The 21,553-nt window shown below is 42.3% G+C and overlaps 1 protein-coding gene across 2 annotated transcripts in view; it reads left to right on the top strand.

The window, feature by feature from the left end:
- The first annotated feature begins 5,528 nt into the window (after positions 1 to 5,528).
- The window catches only part of Ptgfr (prostaglandin F receptor), a 30,163-nt gene continuing 14,138 nt past the window's right edge, over positions 5,529 to 21,553 (top strand). Inside the window, exons 1-2 of one of the 2 annotated variants that reach the window (XM_057793508.1) lie at positions 5,529 to 5,729; positions 7,181 to 8,050. In XM_057793508.1, the coding sequence (XP_057649491.1) occupies positions 7,253 to 8,050 (798 nt within the window). In that variant the 5' untranslated portion in view covers positions 5,529 to 5,729; positions 7,181 to 7,252. Of the gene's footprint in view, positions 5,730 to 7,005; positions 7,085 to 7,180; positions 8,051 to 21,553 lie in introns of those variants that run through there. The other variant, XM_057793509.1, reaches the window with a different exon arrangement.

The raw sequence follows: 21,553 nt of genomic DNA, 5'->3' as shown, positions 1-21,553 counted from the left end.
AAGTCCTGGGGGTTCTAGGGAGGCCCTTCTTGGGGAAGCAGGACTGCAGTGACCTGGGGTTCCAGGTTTCTGACCCATGCTCTATTTTTCTGTTATCATTCTGTATACTTACAAAATGCAAACTTAAATGCAAAGGATTAATATGTCAGGACGGTGACTGGCCAGTATTGACTTTAAACATAGCAACCATTGGTCTTCATGCTCAATGAGACTACATGGGCTGATTCTCAAGAATATAATAAAATTAACCAACAAATCTAATAGCCAACAAAAGATGTTTGTTTTCTAGAGGCATGTAACCAAGTGCTACAAACTGGGTCATAGAAACCACATAAGCTGAACCTAAGGATGTAATTTAGTTGGTATGCTCATGTAACATGTCTAGGACTCTGGATTTGGTCTTAGCACTGAACAAGACAGCACGCCTGTAACCCCAGCACTTGAGACATGAAGGAAGAGGTTCAGAAGCTCAAGGTGATCCTCAGTTACATGGGTGAGTCTGAGGAAAACCAAAAGTTTAGTCTCCTGTGGTTGCAGGCTAGAATCCCAAAGTGGCGGTGACAACAAGGTTAGGTCTTCTGAGAGTTGTGGCGGGAATCTGTTCCATGCCATGTTGCTGCCGGGGCTTGGCTGGAGATCTTGACTCTGTAGCTACATCACTTCAGTTTACACCTTGATTTTCACTTGTGTGTGGACACCTCTGTGTTACACCCTTACCAGGTTGTCTATGGTTGAAGACCTCAAGTCACATTGGACTAGAAGTCTAAGTTATTCCAGCCATGATTGTGGGTACATCTGCAATAACTTCTGTCAGAATTACAGTAACAATCCCCTTCCTCATTGTCTCTAGTATCTTTTGACTCTTGTCTGACATACCTTCCGACACAGCTAGACTGGTCTTTGGTATACCAGCCCACAAAGGACACTGACCAAATTCATAATTCAAGTTTTTTCACACACGATGTTGTTATGTAACCTAAGGAAACCACCGAATTCCTTAATCTTTGTTTTCTTCCTTGTAATGATGAAAAGACATCACTATCCACACCACAGACTTGTTACAAGGATTAAATTAAGTAGTTAAAAAGGTATCTAGAACTCTGTCTGTAGTTGCTGTTGCTGTATCTTTATTTAATACCATGTGATTTTATTAGTCCCTAATTTATAATGGAAATACATTTCTGTTTTTTCCAAACACCTTCTTGGATTCTCAGTCCACAGGAGGTTAATACTTTTTCACATGTATCACTTTTGGGAAAGCTTTTAAACAAATGTTGAACAGAATTCTTAAAAAAAAAATCAATCAACACTGTCAGTCTTCCACAAAGTAGATAATGGTCTTAGGCCCCTCTGAACTCTAGACCCACTGGGAAGTACTATGTAAGAAGTGCTCTTGCCAGTGCTTTCCTACTTCACCTAGCTTCCTGCTTAAGCCTTCTCGGTCCATCCAGCTACTTCTCCCCCAAGGCTTGCCTCTTATCCCTCACTCTTTGAAGGCTTTGCTTCACACCCTTAGCTTCTGAAATATGCAAAACTTCATACAAAATTCTCTCAATTTTTTTTGCAATCTTGCCCTGATCACTCAGACAATAACTGACTCCCAGTCAGTCTTCAGAGATCTGTATTGTACAAGAAAGACTGATATCTGTGTTGTACGCTGTCAATCATCATATTATTGGCACCTTTGTATGCTGTGATAGGTCTTTAGAAACAAATGAACAAATGGATGAGTTAATGAAGTGACTTAAACACAAGACATGTGACCCTAAGCACAAAGAAGTCAAGTAACTTAGCTTTTTGTTTTGTTTTCTTTTTTTGGGACAGGGTTTCTCTGTAATTTTGGAGCCTGTCCTAGAACTAGCTCTTGTGGACCAGGCTGACCTTGAACTCAAAGAGATACACCTGCCTCTGCCTCCTGAGTGCTGGGATTAAAGGCGTGCCCCACCACCACCCGGCAGTAATTTAGCTTCTTGAACAGCAAGCAGATTGTGAGGAAACCAAGTCTGTCTAACCACAGGCTTGTCCTCTTCCCAAGTCTTCATGTAGCCCTGGGTTTAATAAAACATGGAGTGCTGTCCTCTATATCCAAGGTTGCTGCTGAGAACTAAACCAGAAGAAAGTCAGACATCTGCACTGTTTTGGCTTGGGTGCAGAAGGTTTTGTAATATCCAATCCACATTCTTTCAAAACATCTAAGGTCAGCCATGACATTTCTTCATTGTTGTTGTTAACTATATGTGGTGACAGTGTAGAAAGACTGAGAGATAAAGAGAAAGGAACGTGAGGAGAAATTGAGGAGAAAGACATTTCGGAGGGCAGGGAGGCTGTTCAACAGTAAAAGGCACTTGCCACCAAGCCCGATGATCTGAATTTGATTCCTGATACCCACATGATGAAAGAAGAGAAACTACTTCCCCAGCTTATCCCCTGAATTTCACACGCATCCTATGATATGCTTGTGCTCATGCCACACATCCTCCTACATGCACATAAAACAACTAAATAAATGCAATTTAAAAATAACTTTTTTTAAAAGAAAGGTATTTCGGATCTCCTGTCCTGTGGCCAGCCTGTGATAAGCTCCTTCAGCTGACACATGACTGGCAGCCTGCACTGGTTTCATCCTCGCACAGAGGGGAGATGGGGCAGAGAGCTGAGGGAGCAGAACTGTTGCTCTGGGTCACAGTTCCAGGTGTGGAGAGAAAGGAAATGCTGACTCTTTCAACGTCAAATTATAGCTCTTGTTTCTGAAAGTTGAAAGAGTAGTGATTTCTTTGTCAAGGACCTGCTTAAACCGAGCCACTCCTCCTACCTATTTGTATCTATTACTTGAATTACTTCTTCAGAATTTCATTCCTTGATTCAGACATATTCAGTTGAGTGTTCTTAAAAGTCCTGAACCACTACATGTGCCCAGACAGTGCCTTCAGCTTCCAACTCTTTCTGCCTCATTCAGAGGAGGGTCCCTTGAAGGCCCTCTCTAACCTCGAATCCGTCCTTTCTTCCCTACACCTGGATCCTGGATCCTAGCTACTCACTCCAGAGCCACGGATTTCTGTGTTTATGTTGCCTGGTATGTGATACTTGGTTCCACAACTCTAGGAAGCTAGCACATCCTTCATTAGGTTAGATCCAATGGTTAACTTTATTATGTTTTTAAAACTTACCACTCACAAATGTATTACATATATTAGTTTTTATGTGTCAAGTATTTACATATTAAAAATGAAAATATTAGCTCTGTTATTTTCACAACAACCAAACTGTAGCATGTTTCCTCCTTTGATCTTGATGGCAAAGTCCAATAAACCTTTGTGGGTAGTTTAATTAAAGTGACAAAACTCGATACTCAGCATTCCTTCTTGATTTTTGTGGTGTTTTATTTCTAATTCAATGCCACAAAGTGTGCACACCTTCTGTCTAAATTCCTCCATATCTAGTCTTGAGTGATGGTTGTTCAGCACACACATGCAGTACGTTACGTCCTTGTCTTCTGAGTGGAGATACCAATGTTGTCTTCTCCATTCAGGATGGAGAGGATGCTGGTATTCTAAACCCGATCACATGCTTCCCCCGGGAGCATGTTCATCTCCTAGCTGTAGCCATGCAGTACAGGGCTCTGTGCTTCCTCACACGGAGTCATGTTTGTCTCCTAGAAACAGTACGGGCAGAGGGCTAATTCTCACTGAATCTGTTGTTGGATGTGCCGATAAATACCTTTAAAGGAGTGTCATCTTCTCACAGGCAACAATAAGATTAAACTACATTTTAAAAGGGCTTACCAGCCTCTTACCCTCTACTCTCTGATCGGAAAGTTTTCCTTTCTGTGGATCTTCCGGTTTTCAGGAGCTGTCTTTGGGGAATATAAGTAGAGGATCAGATTTGGGTTGCACATGGGCTTGGGGTGTATCTTTGAAAGGTGTTCATTGTTTACTCTTCCATAGCCGCTCTCCCTGATAATATGTCTATTGGTCTCGGGAAGACATGTTGACAGTTAGGACTGCTAGTGAGCACCCAGGTGAGCTCTGTCTTGGTGAAGGAATATGGTACTAAAGAAGGAATTCCAGTTAGAGGTGGCGAGCAGACTGAAGACAAACGAGACACTTTACGTAGCACTTTGAAAAAGGGGTCGCCACTGCTTTGACTGCCCTAAGAGTTTGACACTGGATGGGCAAGCACGTTTCTTCCTTCCGTGCCCAGCGCCAGGGCAGCTGGTGTGAGATTCCCCTATCTTCAAGCTGCAGAGCTCTGAAATGGAAACACTGATTAGAGCATTTTTATCTCAGTGGTTTGGCGGGAGGACATTTGGTGTCCCAGGTGAGGACAGGGAGGATGGCTAAGACCTCTGTGGAGGTTCATTTCAGTGACGGAGGCACAAGGGAAACCATCCGCAGGCTGCACTGTGACTAAGGACTGTTAGTCACTAAAGGGAAGAGTGGCGCTCAGTGTCACATTTTCTACTAATTTAAACATTCAACTCTCTGACCATACCCAAGGAACAGTTTAAAACATGCTATGATAATATCAATTTAAAAATTCTCTATCTCCATCACGGGGCGGGGGGGGATGTGCAATTGTTCTTTCCCATAGTTAATGGCTAATTTATTTTATCTCACGTTTGCGCTTTATGATCCCTTTCAAGTTTCAGGAATTCGGAAGCGCCTCGTGGTTCTGGAATGGAGAAACAGATTTATCTCGATGTGGCGCTGTTCCCCCCTCCCCCTGCCACACAGCTAGTGACAATATTTTACTGAATTCAGAAGAGCAGTAATAGAATCGTGAAAGTGTTGGGATGGGAAACGAGATGTTAACAGGTGTGCGGTGATCCATTATTGGCTGAAAGCAATTGTAGTGGTAAAAAAAAAAGACTCGCACTGTACAAGTTCATTCAACATTACACATTTACGATATAACTGGGTCCAAGTAACAATTCATCATGAAAAAGAAGCATGTCTTTATTTGATCATTAACGAATTTTTACAAAACTTATCAGGCGCACATCCTTTGCTGTGGATGACACCCGATATTCTCTCAAGGACTTTGATGCTACCAAAAGGCCAGCAGGTGGTCGGGAATGTTGTTCGCACCATCTCCTCATTCCCTTACCCAGAGGGACTTAGGCTCCAGTGACATTGGAGCCTAAATTTGTTCCGCTTACAGCAGCTATCTGCCACGAAGTTTTCTTTCAAACAGGCAGCCCTTTCTTCCTGTACCCCTTTTTGTTTGGGCTTGGAACGAGTTTATTCTGTAAGCTGCATTCCACAACCGAACACATCAGGGTCGAGACATGCCTTGGCCCTTCTCATTCCTGTCTTGAGGACTCAGAAATGGCCCTTTTTATTTGGAAATGAGTTTAAAGCAAAACTTTCCGTAGCTGTCCGGTGGCTGGAAGTATTGTCTGCTGCTGCTGGGTGGCCAAAGCATCAGAGGATCGTGCCTGAGCCTCACTCTGTGTGGAAAGGAAAAGGGGGCGGAGAGGAGAGAGAGACAAGGAAGGGGCGGAGGTCATTGAGTCCTCCACACCGCGGAGGCTGCGAGCGAGCATCGCGAGGTGCCTTGGAGTTCAGGGCACAGTTGGGCAAGCAGGTCCCGCGGCGCAGAGAGAACATAGGAAGTCCTGAGCAGCGGAGCCTGAGGTTGCAGCTGCGCGAGGCTGGGTGCGCCATGGCAAGCGGGGCGCAGAGTTCTTCTACTCCGGACACAGCCACTCGGTGGCCCACGATGTCAAGGTAACCAGCAACCCGGGTGGCTGCATTCCCACGGCCGGATTCCCACGGTCCCTGGATTCCCCAGCCGAATCCAGGGTTGATAAACTCCTATGGAGACAACGGTAGGGGTCCTGGTGGAGAGAGTCTTAATGGCAGTGATTTTGGACCCAATTCGTGGTGCACTGTGTAGAGAGTGTAGAGAGAATGGTGTTTGGGTTGGGCTGTATGGATGGGGCTCGGTAGCAAGGATCCCTCCACTAGAGAAGCAGGCAAACCGGGCAGACTACTCTCCTTGAGATTCCCGGCTGACCGTCCTTCATAGAGTCTGCCACAGACCTCTGGCGCCCTCCAGGGTGGGAGGGAAAAGAACTCTCGGGAGTTTGAGGAATTGCAAAAAGTTTCAGCAAGCTGGGTAGGGTTTGAGACGATGTTGCAAGCTGAGGCCCCATGGGGTGCGGGGTTTGCAACTGGCGAAAGTCAGCCTGTGAGTAAGACACGGAGGGGGTAGCCAGCCTTTCCCTGGGGCCCATAAAGCCACTGTGCTGTCGGATCCGCGGCCTCCGGGAAAGCTTCTCTGGGAAACCAATCTAATTAGCTAGCGGAGGAGTGGCTGTGGTCTTGTAACTAGTGAGGGTGCCTTGGGGGGGGAGGGGAGGACAATACAGTACTTGTCACTGGGGATTGGACGAACCCGACAGCATCTTTCAGGCCAAAGTGTTGAGGGGACGATGCTTTCTCATTTGCTAGTCTTGCGTAGGGATTTCTGCCCTGGCAAAAGGAGAGCCGGGAAAAACTCTGAAATCAGTACCTAGAGCCTTAACACTTTCTTCCAGGAGTCAAAGTGAGAGTCTCTCTCTCTCTCTCTCTCTCTCTCTCTCTCTCTCTCTCTCTCTCTCTCTCTCTCTCTCTCTCTCTCTCCCACTCCCACCCCGGAATGAGTGTGTGTTTCTGTGTGCTGTCCTTTCATGGTTTAGGTTTTAGAAGGGTCCTATTTGGCAGGAGTACGCCAGAAGAAGCCCTGGAAGTTTACATAAGCTGTATCTGCAGGGCAAGCAGGTGCTCACCTAGAAGTTCACCTACTTGCTGGTCAGGGTCCCATAGAGAAAAGGCCAAGTGCTTAAAGGATTAGTTATTTAAATAAATGGTCATGCTTCAAAAACCCATTGGATTGAAATCTAATCTTCACGCTTTAGGAAGACATCAAATGATTTAAGATACCAGTTACGTGTCGGAAGGGTTCTCAGAGATTTCTGTCTTTAGAGGGAAGTGAACTGACAGTTGTTAATTTGGGCGGCATCTTTACCTTGAAGAGAAAAAAGAATCCAGCGGATGCATGCTGGTTTCAGAATGCTGCCACCTGACTTATGATAGGCTGGGTAAATTCACCCCAGCCCAGGGTGCTGGGGGCTCTTGGTTTAAATGTCAGATGACGGGCAATTTGGTCTTTTAAATTCCTGTCCTGTATGCTACAGATGTCTGCACTTTGAGACTACCCAGTGGTGACGGAGAGATGACCTGAGGGGACTTCTTCTATCTCCACAACAATGTCCATGAACAGTTCCAAACAGCCAGTGTTTCCTGCAGCTGGACTAATCGCCAACACGACCTGCCAAACTCAAAACCGACTTTCAGTATTTTTTTCAATAATCTTCATGACAGTGGGAATCTTATCTAACAGCCTGGCCATTGCCATTCTCATGAAGGCATATCAGAGATTTAGACAGAAGTCAAAGGCCTCCTTTCTGCTCCTGGCTAGTGGCCTCGTGATCACAGACTTCTTCGGCCACCTCATCAATGGGGGGATAGCTGTCTTCGTATATGCTTCTGATAAGGACTGGATCCGCTTCGATCAGTCAAACATCCTCTGCAGTGTTTTTGGGATCTCCATGGTGTTTTCCGGTCTGTGCCCACTTTTCCTAGGCAGTGTGATGGCCATCGAACGGTGTATTGGAGTCACCAATCCTATATTCCATTCTACGAAAATTACATCGAAACACGTGAAAATGATACTGGGTGGCGTGTGCATGTTTGCTGTTTTCGTGGCTTTGTTGCCCATCCTTGGACACAGAGACTATCAAATCCAAGCATCCAGAACCTGGTGTTTCTACAACACTGAGCACATTGAAGACTGGGAGGACAGGTTTCATCTCTTGTTCTTTTCTTTTCTGGGCCTCTTAGCTCTTGGTGTGTCATTCTCGTGCAATGCCATCACAGGAGTTACACTCCTAAGGGTGAAGTTTAAGAGTCAGCAGCACAGGCAAGGCAGATCTCATCACTTCGAGATGGTCATTCAGCTCCTGGCCATAATGTGTGTCTCCTGCGTCTGCTGGAGCCCCTTCCTGGTAAGATCTTAAAGTATTGCTTTCTGGGGTTTACCTACGTTCTGTGCAAGGTCTGTTGTCTTTATCAGGGTTCCTGGTCTAGAATGCCAGTCTTTTAAATGCTAAAATTGACTCCAAGCTCAGCTCTGGACGACATGTTTATTTTCCCATAGGCCCCAAATTAAATGTGTTTCCAAACAAGGGTAATCGTAGTCTTTCTTGTTTCCACATGGGACAGTGTGAAGTAGCCTAAGTAGTAGTTTCCATATACCAGGTGTGATTATCCACTAAAATGTTGATAGACCCTTGTGTCAGAATCAGGTGGGTTTTGATAGGAAGTGACACAGATTTGAATCTGTGGGCGGAGTAGAGAAGCTGCAATGTTACTTCTAACATGTAAAGATGAAGTCACAGCCTGCCGACTATGGGATGAGCTGGGATAACTGACAGGTTAGCCAACCCTGTAGATAAAAAAGAGAAGATCGCTAAGGCCAGAGTGATGCTGACAGTGTGTATGTGTGTGGAGGGATGATTGATGGGTGATGCTGACAGTGTGTGTGTGTGTGTGTGTGTGTAGGATGATTGACAGGTGATGCTGATAGTGTATATGGGGGGGATGATTGATGGGTGATGCTGAGGCAGTGTGTGTGGAGGGGCGGGGAGGATGATTGACGGGTGATGCTGAGGCAGTGTGTGTGGGGGCGGGGAGGATGATTGACAGGTGATGCTGATAGTGTATATGGGGGGGATGATTGACGGGTGATGCTGAGGCAGTGTGTGTGGGGGCGGGGAGGATGATTGACAGGTGATGCTGAGGCAGTGTGTGTGGGAGGCAGAAAGGATGATTGACGGGAAGGTCAGACATTCATCCTTTTACTTTCTTTAGAAGCTCTGTCGTCAGCAGGTACATGTGACAGCTTGGTATTTTAAACTGGAAATAAAGAAATTTGTAAAGCTTTCATATTCTCTTCCAGATAGAAGACAGAAAAACTGTAAGAGAAGCTATGGTCCAAGCCCACTCACCAAATTCACTTTGTGTTGAGAGGAATGATAATATGCAATTAGAGAGGAAATCCAAACTTCTGTAAGAGGAAGGGAGAGTGTCAGGTGATTGCATTCCCTTGCCACAGTGGTGGGGAAGTGGCTGGCATCCAGAGATGAGAATCCAGGTTGGACCAAAAGTCGAAATGAGGCAGGAGGAGAGTCAAGGTGGAGCTAGAGGCAATGCTGGGTATGGTAATCACAAAGGATGTTAGCTGAAGGTCTGCTGGTCATGCACTTTCCCGTATCCCAAGTATACCAGCTGTCTGAGAATGCACAGCTCTGATACACAGCATAGACGACTGCTGTGCACACAAAAGGTGGTGAGTATGGCTCATGCTCAGGGGCCAAGAAGAGACCTGTTTTATAACACTCATTTGTTCTCATTTTATGGCCTTGCAATCTCAATTAAGTTTCTTCAGTTGTTAAATCATTTAGGAATCTATTCACACTTTCCCTGGACTAGCCAGGTAGAATGGTCCACTTCAGAGTGCTGAGATTATTCATGACGATTCAGCTTCTGGAAGACTGCATGCTGTCTCCTGAGTCTGGAGTCTGCTTTGTCCTTAGTAGCATAATGTTCTAACTGAAGGACAAAAACTGGATAAAACATTTTGAATTTCATCAGTGTTCCTTTTGAGTGGTTTAATGTAAGTATATGGTACTTGGCAAAAGAATTTCTTAAGTTTTTAAACTAATGTGGCTTTTTAAAATACAAAATGAGGCTGAATGAACTGTTCTTAATTTGGTAATTACATGGAGGTAAAATTAAAAAATGTGGGTAGGAATGTTAGGGAAACTTTGAGTGTGAAGGGCAAAGGCCATAGCTTATAAGGCCCGGCAATGAGAGAATTAAAAGGGACAAACAATTCACTCAGACCAGGTGTCTTGAGGTATGTGCTGATTTGTCTCCGATCATCATGAAGGTTCCATTTAGCTCTGGTTTTTGACTTTGAGGAACTGGAGTGGAAAATTACCTCCCGTAAGACCACGGAAGAGTGGAATCCCAAACTCTTGCCATGGATATGTTTACATTTTCTCTTTTATGGGGAAAGAAATTTTGGGAAATTTGGTTTCTTTTATTGATTGGATAGATAATGTGATTTAATTTATACTTTGAATAATTTTCAGTGAGTTTTATTTTTATGAGGCCGCTTTCTTCCCTCCTCCACCTCCTTCTCTTTTTGATTAGCATGCTAAGTAAGGCTTTCCTGAGGCATTCCTTTCTCTTTCCTTTAGGAACTGTTGACATACTTATGTGTTTCTACATCTAACATGCTTTCCAGTGTGTAATTCCTCCTTTGTAGGGTGCAGAGGAGACACAGTGCAGTTGTCTCTCCACCGGATGATATTAGGAGTGGTTTCAGCCATTCGAAGGGTTTGCTAAGTGTCTGCCGATCACCCCATTCTGGCTTGTAACCAGGTGGTATGGTATATTTCATTTCATGGAGGAGGAAAATGGAAGTTGCTTTCCCCAGGAATTGAGATTTAGAAGTCAAGAATAAACATTACATTTGCTTAAAGTATAACTTCCTGGTAACATTAGGTTTTGCCGTATCTGTATCTCATAACCGTAATTAAGATTAACTCAGATAAATTCACTGAATTAAAATTCCAGCCGACAAACGTAAGAAACCACACTAGGCATTTAGCTTAGAGTTCTCCATAGAAATACGCTCACTCCAATCTCTGAGAGTCAAGCAACAATTATTAAATGATCTTTTGAGCGTTCTAGGCAAAGTACCTTTACCTGGAACTTACTAGGTAGACCTGCTGTCCTTGAAGAACTTGTGGTGCTGTCTGTCCTCTCCTGCTGTCCCCTGAGGGCTGGAATGACAAGCATGTGCCACTGTGCCCAGCTCCAAGTAACCATTTCTTAATAATCTTTGTTTTGCCTTTGTATTTGTATATGCAACGATCCTTTCTAATGCTGTCTTCATAGAATGTATAACTTTCAAAGGAGTTTACTACAATTGCTATGCATATTTCTCAAATTTGGTAGGGCAATAAATACTTGTTAACTGGTTGATTGAAACTTAGGTAGGACGGATGTCAAGAGATTGGCAATCATTGACCAGAATGGATTCTGAGTTTTGTAGGTAAGAGTTAAGGAAGTACCGAAGTCAAATGGTAAGTTTTACTGTGTTCTACAACAGGACCTGTGGCTTATGAGCTGCTGACATTCAGCTGTCTCTTGGTAGAGACCAGGTGCTTATTTCACTACCTCTTCAGAAGGATAATTTTAAAGGAAGGAAAAGGAAGCATTTGAGGAACAAGATGATTTCCTTTGTATGGAGTTTACCCAAGAAATGCCTTCTTTTGTTTATGTAGAATTGAATTTTAATTTTTCTAAGGTTGTAACTCTTATGGAAATGCCTCTAGTCACCTTTGTAGTTAAATATTTAGTCTTTAGGGTGATTATCATATAGATCAGTTGGGTGGTTAGTTTCACTTTGAATTTGCTGAAGGTCCCAGTGTTATAGTGAGCAGGTGTTACAGAGTGGGAGCCAATGATGGTGATAGAGGATATCTATCTACCCTGTGGCTATTTGGAACGCCGATTCCCATCAATTTTTAAAAACACTGAATAGAAATCTCTATGTATCTCTGTCCTTGCTTTGGCACTGAAGGATTGTGGATGAATACAAATCTATATGTGTTAAGTAAAAAGAAAATATAGAAAATCCATAAACATGCGTTTCGAGCTGGATCTTGGCCAAACATTTCTAATCTCTTCACATTCTGTGTAGACGACAGTCAACCAAAAATTGATATGTGTAAATCTGTGCCTGTAACGTGTGTGTATGTACATAAGAAGTGTGTATATAATGTATGTTCTTAGATTTTTTAGTTGTTATTTTATATTTATTTATTCATTGTGTATGTGTGTGTGTGTATGTGTTTGATATATGCCATGTATATGCAAGTACCCTCAGAGGTCAGAAGAGACCATCAGATTCTTTAGAGCTGGAGTTACTCAGGGTCTTTGGGAGATAAGCAAGCGCTGGGAAATACTGAGTCATCTCTCCAGTGCCATATGTATTTTCATACATATAAAATACACATTTGTACATCTGCATATACATATATTTATATACATATATGTATACATGCAGAGAGAGATCACACACAATTGTTAAATTATGTACAAAATTAAAACTATTAACTAATACACCTTTGTGTCTGACCATGTCAAATAGAAGGGATTCCACTGAGATTAGGAGCAAAGTGGATACCAAGCTACTTAACCATAAGGTATATGCAGAAGACAGCTCAGTCTCAGACAGGGTCAGTGCTTCTCAGTTCAGTGGGAGTGGGGGCTGTCTCTGACTCTGGGGAAGAGTGGAGGCGGGGGAAGGGACCGGTGGAGTGGAGGGAGGAAAAACTTTGGTAGGAATGTGATGTATGAAAGAATAAAAGTTAAAAAAAAAAGTGAACAAACAAACAAAAAGAGCAGAATGGACTCGACTCTCAAGCTGCTATTCCCTACCTTGGCAAAAGGTGTTTTGTTTCCTTTTTGTTTGTTTTGTTTTTGTTTTTGCTTGTTTGTGGTTTTTTCTTTTTTGGTTATCATTGGAGGATTGCTGCCGATTTCCATTGTCTCAGCTGCTTTCCGTCCTAAATGACAGTGAGTCTTTAGAACATGAGCATCACAGTCAGGTCCCTGGCAGAATCTGTGACTCCCGGGTTCCACTTCTCTACAGGTACCCAACAGCTCAGACACATACACTTGGGAGTTCCGTTCAGAAGAAGGAACACAGCAAGTGGGACGGTGCCAGCACCGTGTGAGTCATGCAGGTGAGGGCAGCCTTCTCACACTTGGTAGGCATGCGATGGAGAACAGCAAGGGTCACTGAGTGCCTGGCACAGCAGTGAACTTGGAAACTCTAGGAGCACATTCCAACCCCGAGTCTTGGCATCTTTTGCCTAGAACACTCTTCTTACATTCCTGTGACTTTTATGCTGTTTTCTTATTGCTCAAATATTACCTCTTCTGGGCAGTCTTAAAAATAACATTTCATCAGGGCAGTGGTGGTGCTCGCCTTCCATTGCAGCACTTGGAGGCAGAGGCAGGCAGATCTCTGTGAGTTTTGGGGCCAACCTGGTCTGGAAAGAGAGTTCCAGGACAGCCAGAGCTGTTATACAGAGAAATCCTGTGTAAAGAAATTAAAATAAACACAATAAAACACATCTTCTCTCATCCCCCCCTCTGCGTTATTTCCCTCAAAGCACTCAGAAGTATGTAATATTTCTTAGTTTGCCTATAGTTATTTGGATTTTGCCTCTCGCACGTAAGCTCCAAAAGGTAGAAGGGAGCCTTCTTTATTGCTACATCCTCAGTTCTTAGACCTGTTTGGTGCCTGTGGTTGGTTTGTATTGTAGGGGCTAACAGAATATCAAACAAAGGAATGCTTACGGTGTGACCATCCTGTCTCAGCTTTGCATTCTAAACCATGAGTTGATTGGATTTGGACCTCCAATTCATGATTAGAATTGGAATATCCTGGGAGGAGAAAAACTTCCATCTGAAGTCTCCCAAGCAAGAGAACCTTGGAGAACCCTGGAGAATCTGAATTAGAACTTAGAATCTTAGCATCTTAGAAGAATCTTATGATAAATAAGGCTTGGGATTTTCTTATTTACAATAATCTTTTATTTCTTATTTACAATAGTCTCAGTGGTCGTTGATGTTGTGCCTTATGGCATTTGGGTTTTAATTTCTAAACACCGGGACATTGGATTAGTCAACAAGTGTTTAACAAAAAGCTAATAACCCAAGCACCAAATGAGAAGTACTGAGGCAAAAGAAAATATTAAGGAAAAAACCCCAAAAGGTAGTATAATCTATCCCAATAGTTTTCATCGTCTTTCTCTTTCCTGATTCCCCATTCATGTGGGAATCATGCCAGGGAGCAAGAAGAAAAATTACTTAGAATAAAGACTTCTAGATATGGCTTGCTCACTGCCATAAAGTGAAATCTTTACTCTAAATATAGAAATTTGTCTAACATTGGGCTTGATATTGTCATGTCTCTACTGGCTGATTGAATTAATATGTGTGTGTGTTTAGCTATTTATTTACCTGTCTAACCTCCTATTTATATCTTGATTTGTATATTTTTTGAGGTAGGTATTAGATATCCCAGGATGGCCTTAAACTCATTTTGCAGCCAAAGATGACTTCAAACTCCTATCTCCACCTCCTGAATTCTAAGATTACAGGTATAGGCCACCACACAGGTCATGTTTCCAGCTCTTGGTTTGTTTAGTAAGACTAGAAGACAGGGCACATTTTATATTTAGAAACCAGTCCTTAGAATAACCAGGCAGCCCGTGTCTGTGGATGTGGATGCATCCCATAAGGAGGGTCTCTTGGTGAGTCTTCCTCAGGGATATTTCCTTCAGCTGAGGGTAGCTACCATGACCATGATTTTGCCACTGTCTCTGTCTGTGGTCATTCTATATAGTAATATATAGGCATAAAACTGGAGAACTCTGCCCTGTGTCTCACTTGGGACATGTTTACAGGGCACTTCCTGCATTCAGGCATGCTGAGGTATCAGTAGAGGGCTTTACTCATAGTTTCTTGACAACTTGTCTTCTGCCTAGTCTTGCTACCCTCATGGACCCACAGTTTGGAAAGGGTTTGATGTACAGACCTCCAACTCAATGCTAATTTCCTGGAAGTCTGCCTGCTCCAGTCTTATCTACATATAAAGTATTTTGCCTATAGATTTGAAACTGGACCAGAAAGGCATATTTTACTCTGTATATGGAACTGAACTTGGTTGAGAAAAGTAACATTCTTCCCCATGGGAAAATCTGCCCAGTGAGTGTTGATTAGTTAAATAAAAGACACCATGAGGCTGAGAAATTACACAAAAATCAGTTGCTTAAAATGAGCAGGGTGGTCTGAAAGATTGTGTTATTTTAAGTTCATTTGTTCTTGGCAAAACAAGATTTCTTGTTTTCAAGAAGAAAGACGTAAAAATGCCCAAAGATGTCACAAAGAGACAACGCTTACAAAACATGACTTGAACCATTTAAGTATAAACAAGTCAGAAACATGTGAATTATAGTTATGTCCTCGGGTTTTCTGATTTGCTGTGTGGGATTTTTATTAAGCCTTCATACATTTAAGGAACAATTCAAGATATGAATATTTCCAGATCTTTCTGGATTCACAGACATAATTTTACATGCTGGATGTATGTGAACAATAGGTATAGGAAGTGCGATCACATCTGTATTTGTTGGGAAGGTCTTCACAGCCACGCCAATTTGTGCTGGCAACCATGTTGTTTATCTGTGTTCGGGAGGGAGTGGGAGAAATTCATCTTTTGATCCTTGTAAGTTTATCTTTCAACGCTTGTACAAACATGTCACTCTGTCTGTGCTCTGACCTGGATGTGAGGGTGTTAATGCCGCAGAGGACTGGACGCAGTTATGGTTTACACAGACGGGGAGACAGTTTCCTCACTCCTCCTCAAATGAAAACCAGACTGTAGGATGCTGAGAGGGAGTGGGGCTGTGGTGTGACAGTGAAGGATATGGAGGCAATTGGATTCTGTAGGTGCAATCATCCTAGCCTTTTGAGCTGTGTGGAAAACCAAGCCTTCCCTTGAGAGCAGTTAGAGCACAGAGACTGGGAGCAGGACCGTGCGCATCACCACCTCTTAGCTATCACCTTGGAGTGACCCTCAGCTAATTTTGCACTTATGGGAGCTGAATGCAATAAGAATACTTATTTGAAATATTATTGGGGCGAATCATATGACTTGCTGAAAACCACAACAGAGCCATCGGCACACAGTAGACAGCAACAGTAACAGCAGCAGCAGCAGCAGCAGCAGCAGCAGCAGCAGCAGCAGCAACACTCTGTGAAGCTATTGCCGTGGTTTCTGCTCACCGTGCTGATGAAATGACTTGTGTTTAATTCAAATAGATGTTCTTCTTGCTTTTTCCCCACTGAGAAGGTCTGATTGAGGCACGGGAAAAGGGTAGAAGGTTTTACAGTTTCAGGGAGGTGTTTTGGAAATTTTTCCTTGTTCCTGATTCGAATCTTTATTTCAGTGTCCCATCCAAAGCAGATGACGCCTGCCTATCATTTGCACTTTGCCGGGCAAGCCCCCTGTTCACCCTTGGCCATGTGATTGGAATGATTTACTCTCATACAAAGTGGGCATCTCAATAGCACCCGGTTTATAGGTTTGTGGCAAAACTGGGTAGATGAATATGTGTGAAGAAGCACTTAAAAACATGTCTCATGTACATTAAGTGCTATGTATTTTCAGTTATTATGCTGTTATTTTATTGATGCTGTTACTATTAAATGACAATTCTATCGTATAGCAATTTTGTTAATGAGATAATCTAAGGGACTTTATAATCACCTAGTTAATGATATGAGTGTTGCATGAGGAGCTGTTTCTCCCACTTTAGAGACTCACTAGTACTTAGTACTGATTTGACAAATTCTTATTAGGCGTTTATCATGTGGCAGGCCCTGTTATATTATTCTAAAATATCAATTGCTATAATTCAACTCTTCCTAAAATTTATATCCTCAAACAAGGGTATTCAAATAAGGTGGAGGGGAGTGTCAGAAGTTGAAATAAAGTAATAGGAGGTATTTTATTATGTATGAGACTATCTTTGACGATTTGTACAATGGAAAAGTGTCTAGAATATGTCTTTTAGAAAGAAAAGTTACTTGGCATGGAAATCCAAAGCCAAGGTACGTAGTAGTTAAAACCAAGAAGAGAAAAGAATAATGTCTACAGATAGAAAAGTGTGCATTGGAGACAGTGTCATTTGTGCAGGTTGTAACATCATTAGAATACAGTAGATTGCGGAGAATTCATATTTTTTAAATTGAAAAAATATTATTCTCTTATACATTGTGACCACAGTTTCCCCTCACTCCACTCATCCTGGCATGGCTCTGCTGTGAAGTAATATTAAGAAGTAATTTTCAAGCAATGAAGTGAACAATAGAACAATTAAAACAGATAATAAATATTGAATGATGAATTAATATTTCATACAATCTTCGGATAAGTGACATGACTTAGAATGGAGAAGACACATAAACCATTTGAGAAAAGGGAACTGTAGCAGTTTCTAGAACTTTCTAAGCACTTAGTCTTGGAAAAGACTAAAAATAATAATTAAAATTTCTATGAATTTTAATAATAGAAATTGTGAAACTAAGAAAGTACTTATATTTTTTCCTTACTTACTAACTCCTTCACTGCCCTGTTCCTTTCTGAGGGAAGGACTTGGTGTCTCCCAGGTAGGGGCAGAGAAAGCAGTAGGAGAAACACCCTTGGAAAACAATTGCCGTGGACTCTCAGAAACAGACTTGCCAGCTTCACAGGCTGCGCTAGAAAGTGGTTAGAGCTTTGCTCTTGAATGTAGAAGGTTGAAAGTAAATCCCTGTCCTGAAAAAATACCTGTGTGTAATGAAACTAATTTATAATGCATGTCTACAATCTGTCTAGTAAATCTAATTGCTACACACAAATCCATTTTTAATATGGGATGGGCATAACAATTTTTCTTTTCTTGCCTCTTTTTGGAACAAGCAAGGGATTAACTGCTCACCAACCATGAAGCCCTGGGTGGAGCACAGACATACATGACTGAGCACCAATCATATGCTCGTAGCAGCCACACAGCAGTGACTAGCTGTTGTGATGATCACATATTCATCATTTGGCTTTTCACATTTTCACCTGGCTCAGGTTCAGAAGAGAGAAAGGGAGTTTGAAATGGGTTGATGGCTGGGAGGTGAAAGGCAGGGATGGAGATGGAGACGTGTGTGTGTGTGTGTGTGTGTGTGTGTGTGCGTGCGCGTGCAGGGCCTGCTTAGGAGCACTGCTGGAAAGCAAGGCTTCCCTCACATCCACAGCTGTTATCACTGAAGAACAATCAGTTTCATGAAATGCATTCTCTTAAGCTACATGGGGAGGCTCCATTAGCTACAAAACCTTTGTCAAAAGCATGGCAGATTGCAAGTGAGGGTCAGATTTTCTAAACCCTGCTACCCTGACGGAACTGCCTTTCACAGTCTGCTTGCCTTCTTCTGCTCAGATAGCATGGGTGGTTGTCACTTTGGGTCTTTGATTAATGGGCTAAAGATTCTCCGTCCCACTGATTGCTAGGTCTCTTTTGTGCAAGGGCATATGTATTTTTCTAAGTGGTTTTGAAAAGCTCTTTGGATAGCAAAGAACAGATAATTCTGATCTTTAAAATAATTGGAAAATGAATTACACAAGGTTCAGAAATATTTTTCAATTTTTATTAGAATTTAATTTAGTACTTATTTTGTAGGTAGGAAATTGATCAGTTTCTTTTGTGGTTATTGCCTTTTGTTTGGTGCATAGGAAGTGATTTTCTAAGAAAAACTGATGTGATAATATTTATTGTATTCTCTTTTCTAGCATGGACCCTTTATTTTTATATATCCTTATCTATAGTCCCATTCATAACTATGTCTTCATCTATGTATATGTCTATATACACATCACATCTGTATCTCTGTCTTTCTATGTGGCCATCAAGCTCCTAGACTCTGCCTGCCTCTGCTTCCCAGTGCTTGGATTAGAGCCTTTCGTAGGTAGCTGCCTTTCTCCTTCACGGTTTGGGCCTCATGTTTCCATAGGAAGGACTCTTGCCATGGAGTCCTTTCCATAATCTCCATGATGTTTAGATTTTAAATACATTTACAGCTCAATTTGGCTTGATTTGAAAGTTAATAATCTGGGTTTTATTTTGAATAGTTATCTAGTTGTCCTCAAATAACTAGTGACTGTATATGAAAGTCTTGTACAGTACATATTTTGATCTTCTCAAACTTGTTAGCCAATTCCATTTATCTACTTTTCCTTCTTTTCTTTTTTCTTTTCTTTTCTTTTTTCTTTCCTTTTTCCTCCTCCTCCTCCTCCTCCTCCTCCTCCTCCTCCTCCTCCTCCTCCTCCTCCTCCTCCTCCTCCTCTTCTTCTTCTTTTTTTTATGGAAAGGTTTCCCTTTGTAGATCTAGCTATCCTGGAACTTTCTGTGTAGACCAGGCAGGCCTCAGACTCACAGAGCTCCCCTGCCTTTGCCTCCAGAATGGGGATTAAAGGTATACACCACTGTGCTTACACATTTACCTCCCTTTTATCCAGCATGTGCATCTTTTCATTCTTTCCTTCACAAAATTCTACACAATTTATCTGAAGAAATCTGATGTCCTGTTTTTATCGTACTGGTTGTATTCTGGAATTCGGTAATAGTAGTTTCCTGTGTGCTTGGAAACAGCATGGGTTAGATGAGAATCCTCTTTCCATATGCTTTATTATAGCCAGGGTCACCTGTGCACAGCCCCTATTTCACCTTGGCCCTTGTTAGTCTGAATGGCAGCTATGACTGCCTTTATCACACCACAGACAGTCAGGGACTGAGTGCCAGGGCCCACTTTACACTGCAGTCCCGTCTCCCTACCACCGAGCCCCTCAGCTCTTTACACTTTCTTTGGTAAGGCTAGTAGTCATGGAAGGTGCCACGAACTGGCCATGCTGATGGAATCAGGGCATGAAGAATGAGTCACTTGCTTAAACCACATAGGTCATTGTTTCTCAAAACTCACATTCTTACAATAAAAACTGGTTTTACAATGTCAAATTAATTTAATATGTGATTTTTGCCAATGCAGTAATTTTGTCTGTAAGTTGCTGGAACGAACAGCATAGCCACGTAGCACTGAGCTGACTTGCAGACTGTGTTTGGGTATAGACATTCCTGAAACGCATCTTTCAAGCAAAACAGGTCAAGATTTCCTTTCCTCTTCTCTCATCTCTCATGTCTTCAGTGCCTTTTGGTTGGCGCTTGAGACTGGAAGCAAAAAAATCAAATATGGTTAGAAACTTGCTTCTCCTACACAGCTGAAACTTCCTATCCCCACGCCACAGCCTGTATCTGAATAGATGTTTTCTCTGCTAATTCAGAAAATGTGAAGGTAAACTAGATGGGGGTCAGAGAGTGGAAGAGTGTGGATAAATCCCATTTTATTTTATTTTATTTTATTTTATTTTATTTTATTTTGGTTTTTTGAGACAGGGTTTCTCTGTGGTTTTGGAGCCTGTCCTGGAACTAGCTCTTGTAGACCAGGCTGGTCTCGAACTCACAGAGATCCGCCTGTCTCTGCCTCCCGAGTGCTGGGGTTAAAGGCGTGCGCCACCACCGCCCGGCGATAAATCCCATTTTAAAAGGTTGTTTTTAAAGAGCTCCAGGAGCTTGGTGCTGACCACAGTGGTCCTCAGTACCTGGAATTACCCCATCCCTCTCGTAGTCCTGAACGGTTTGGGTTCAGTGTTGCTCAAGACCTGTGTATTAGTAAGACACCTCTGAGAATTCCTCCCAGTGTGGCACACCCTAAGGGTTTGCTTAAATAAGAAATGTTTCTTTTCAGAAAGGCTTGAATAGAATTGCTCATGGGAGGAATAAAACCGTGTGACGATCTCCATGTCCTTTATTTCCTAGTATTTCAGTTCCTTTCCTAAGTGTAACTAAGAGAGCAACAGAAGGCTCTGTTGTCCAATGAATGGAGAGTGTTTCTTTCTTTTTTTTTTTTTAATATTTATTTATTATGTATACAATATTCTGTCTGTGTGTATGCTTGCAGGCCAGAAGAGGGCAGCAGACCCCATTACAGATGGTTGTGAGCCACCATGTGGTTGCTGGGAATTGAACTCAGGATCTTTAGAAGAACAGGCAATGCTCTTAACCACTGAGCCATCTCTCCAGCCCCTGGAGAGTGTTTCTGATGCAGTTTAGTGTCATATGTTTCCAGTGATCTGGTCAACCTTTCTATTCCTGAGATTATAATTTAATTGCATTTCTCTCTTCCCTATAATTTTACCACTAGTAGTTCCCAGAGTTTATAGTGTGTGATTCTCCTTTCCCTATTCTGAGTTCATCTCAGCTCTTCATCCATTTTTGCCAAGGTTGGTAGACTTGTATGGTGTTGATAATTTTGGTCATACCAATAAAGTTAGGGCAAGAAGAAAGACCCACCTTAAACTGTAGAGGTCATATCTATCTCCAAATGAGAAAAGTACCCACCATCCCAAAAATTAAAAAACAAAACAAAACAATCAGTCAAACAAAGAAACAAACATCTAAAGTCCTTATAAAAATCAGTAAGTTCAAGGACTTCTGTAGGGTACATGGTGGTTCTTTTCCCCACTGAAAGCCCAAAGCAGCTAAGGCCAACTCTTTCTTATTTCAAGGGAACACAAACAACTACTCTGGTAATGAAAAAAAGATGAAATAATTCTAAATGTGTGACTGTGGGCAGAGGGCTTTGCTTTTCAACACTGACCATCCATGCTAAAAGTGTTTCCTGGGTATGAAGGAAGAGATGAAAATCATCTCTGAGAGTATATTACCTTGGAAGGTAGAGGCAGGAGGATCAGGAGTTCATGGTCAGTCTCAGAT

This window comes from Chionomys nivalis, chromosome 18 (assembly GCF_950005125.1).
Source record: "Chionomys nivalis chromosome 18, mChiNiv1.1, whole genome shotgun sequence".
NCBI classification, from domain to species: Eukaryota; Metazoa; Chordata; class Mammalia; order Rodentia; family Cricetidae; genus Chionomys; species Chionomys nivalis.
The sequence above is the reverse complement of the archived record's forward strand: the minus strand, read 5'-3'. Positions and strand labels throughout refer to the sequence as shown.